Source organism: Kryptolebias marmoratus, unplaced genomic scaffold (assembly GCF_001649575.2).
Source record: "Kryptolebias marmoratus isolate JLee-2015 unplaced genomic scaffold, ASM164957v2 Scaffold41, whole genome shotgun sequence".
Classification (NCBI taxonomy): Eukaryota; Metazoa; Chordata; class Actinopteri; order Cyprinodontiformes; family Rivulidae; genus Kryptolebias; species Kryptolebias marmoratus.
The window spans coordinates 23,826-24,572 of record NW_023665775.1 but is presented as its reverse complement, the minus strand read 5'-3'; the positions used below and the strand labels follow the sequence as shown (position 1 = coordinate 24,572).

Here is a 747-nt window from a genome sequence, read left to right as displayed (position 1 = left end):
TGCTCAGATATTAATTTCTCAAACACGTTTAGCTGTAATCAGATATTTTATGCTCAGAGAAAAGTCATGTGACACCATGGTGGGCGGAGTGATGGGCGGGGCTTAAAGACACCTGGTCCTATTATTATCAGAATAATGTGTCTGTAGTGAAGAACTGGATCAGAGACGGTGGTTCTGTTCACGATGAGGTGTTCCAACACACACACACACACACACACTCTAATTTTCCTCATGAGTTCATGTCTCTCCCCCCCTCCCCCCGCAGACCTGGAGTGTGACCGTCCTTCTCGTGTCTCCACGTCCTTCTCCAGACACCTCTTGCAGGATGTCTCCGTCCCCCGTCGCAGTCTGCAGGAGCTGCAGCTGTTCAGCATGGTAACACACACTCACAACCACACACAGAGACACACACAGACACACACACACAAACAGAGACATAACCACACAGAGACACACAGACAGACACACACACACACAAACAGAGACACACACAGACACAGACACACACACACACTCACAACCACACACAGAGACACACACACAGACAGAGACACAACCACACAGAGACACACACACACACACACAGACAGACACAACCACACAGAGCTGCTGGAAACTTTACATCATCAGTTGAGAAAACGGCTCTTTGTGTCGCTGAGCTGGAGGAGGATCAGGACTGTGGGGGTCTGGGATGGAGGATCAGGACTGTGGGGGTCTGGGATGGAGGATCAGGACTGTGGGGGTCTG

General features: G+C 50.6%; 2 protein-coding genes across 2 annotated transcripts in view; one reads left to right on the top strand and one right to left on the bottom strand.

Moving 5' to 3' along the window:
- Window positions 1–747, bottom strand: part of wdr33 (WD repeat domain 33) — a gene marked incomplete in the record, with an annotated part of 21,955 nt that overhangs the window by 3,288 nt on the left and 17,920 nt on the right.
- The window catches only part of si:ch1073-184j22.1 (erythroferrone), a 5,326-nt gene continuing 4,791 nt past the window's right edge, over window positions 213–747 (top strand). The window contains exon 1 of the mRNA XM_017405408.3: window positions 213–375. Coding sequence (XP_017260897.1) covers window positions 232–375 — 144 coding nt within the window. The 5' untranslated portion in view covers window positions 213–231. The remainder of the gene's footprint in view (window positions 376–747) is intronic.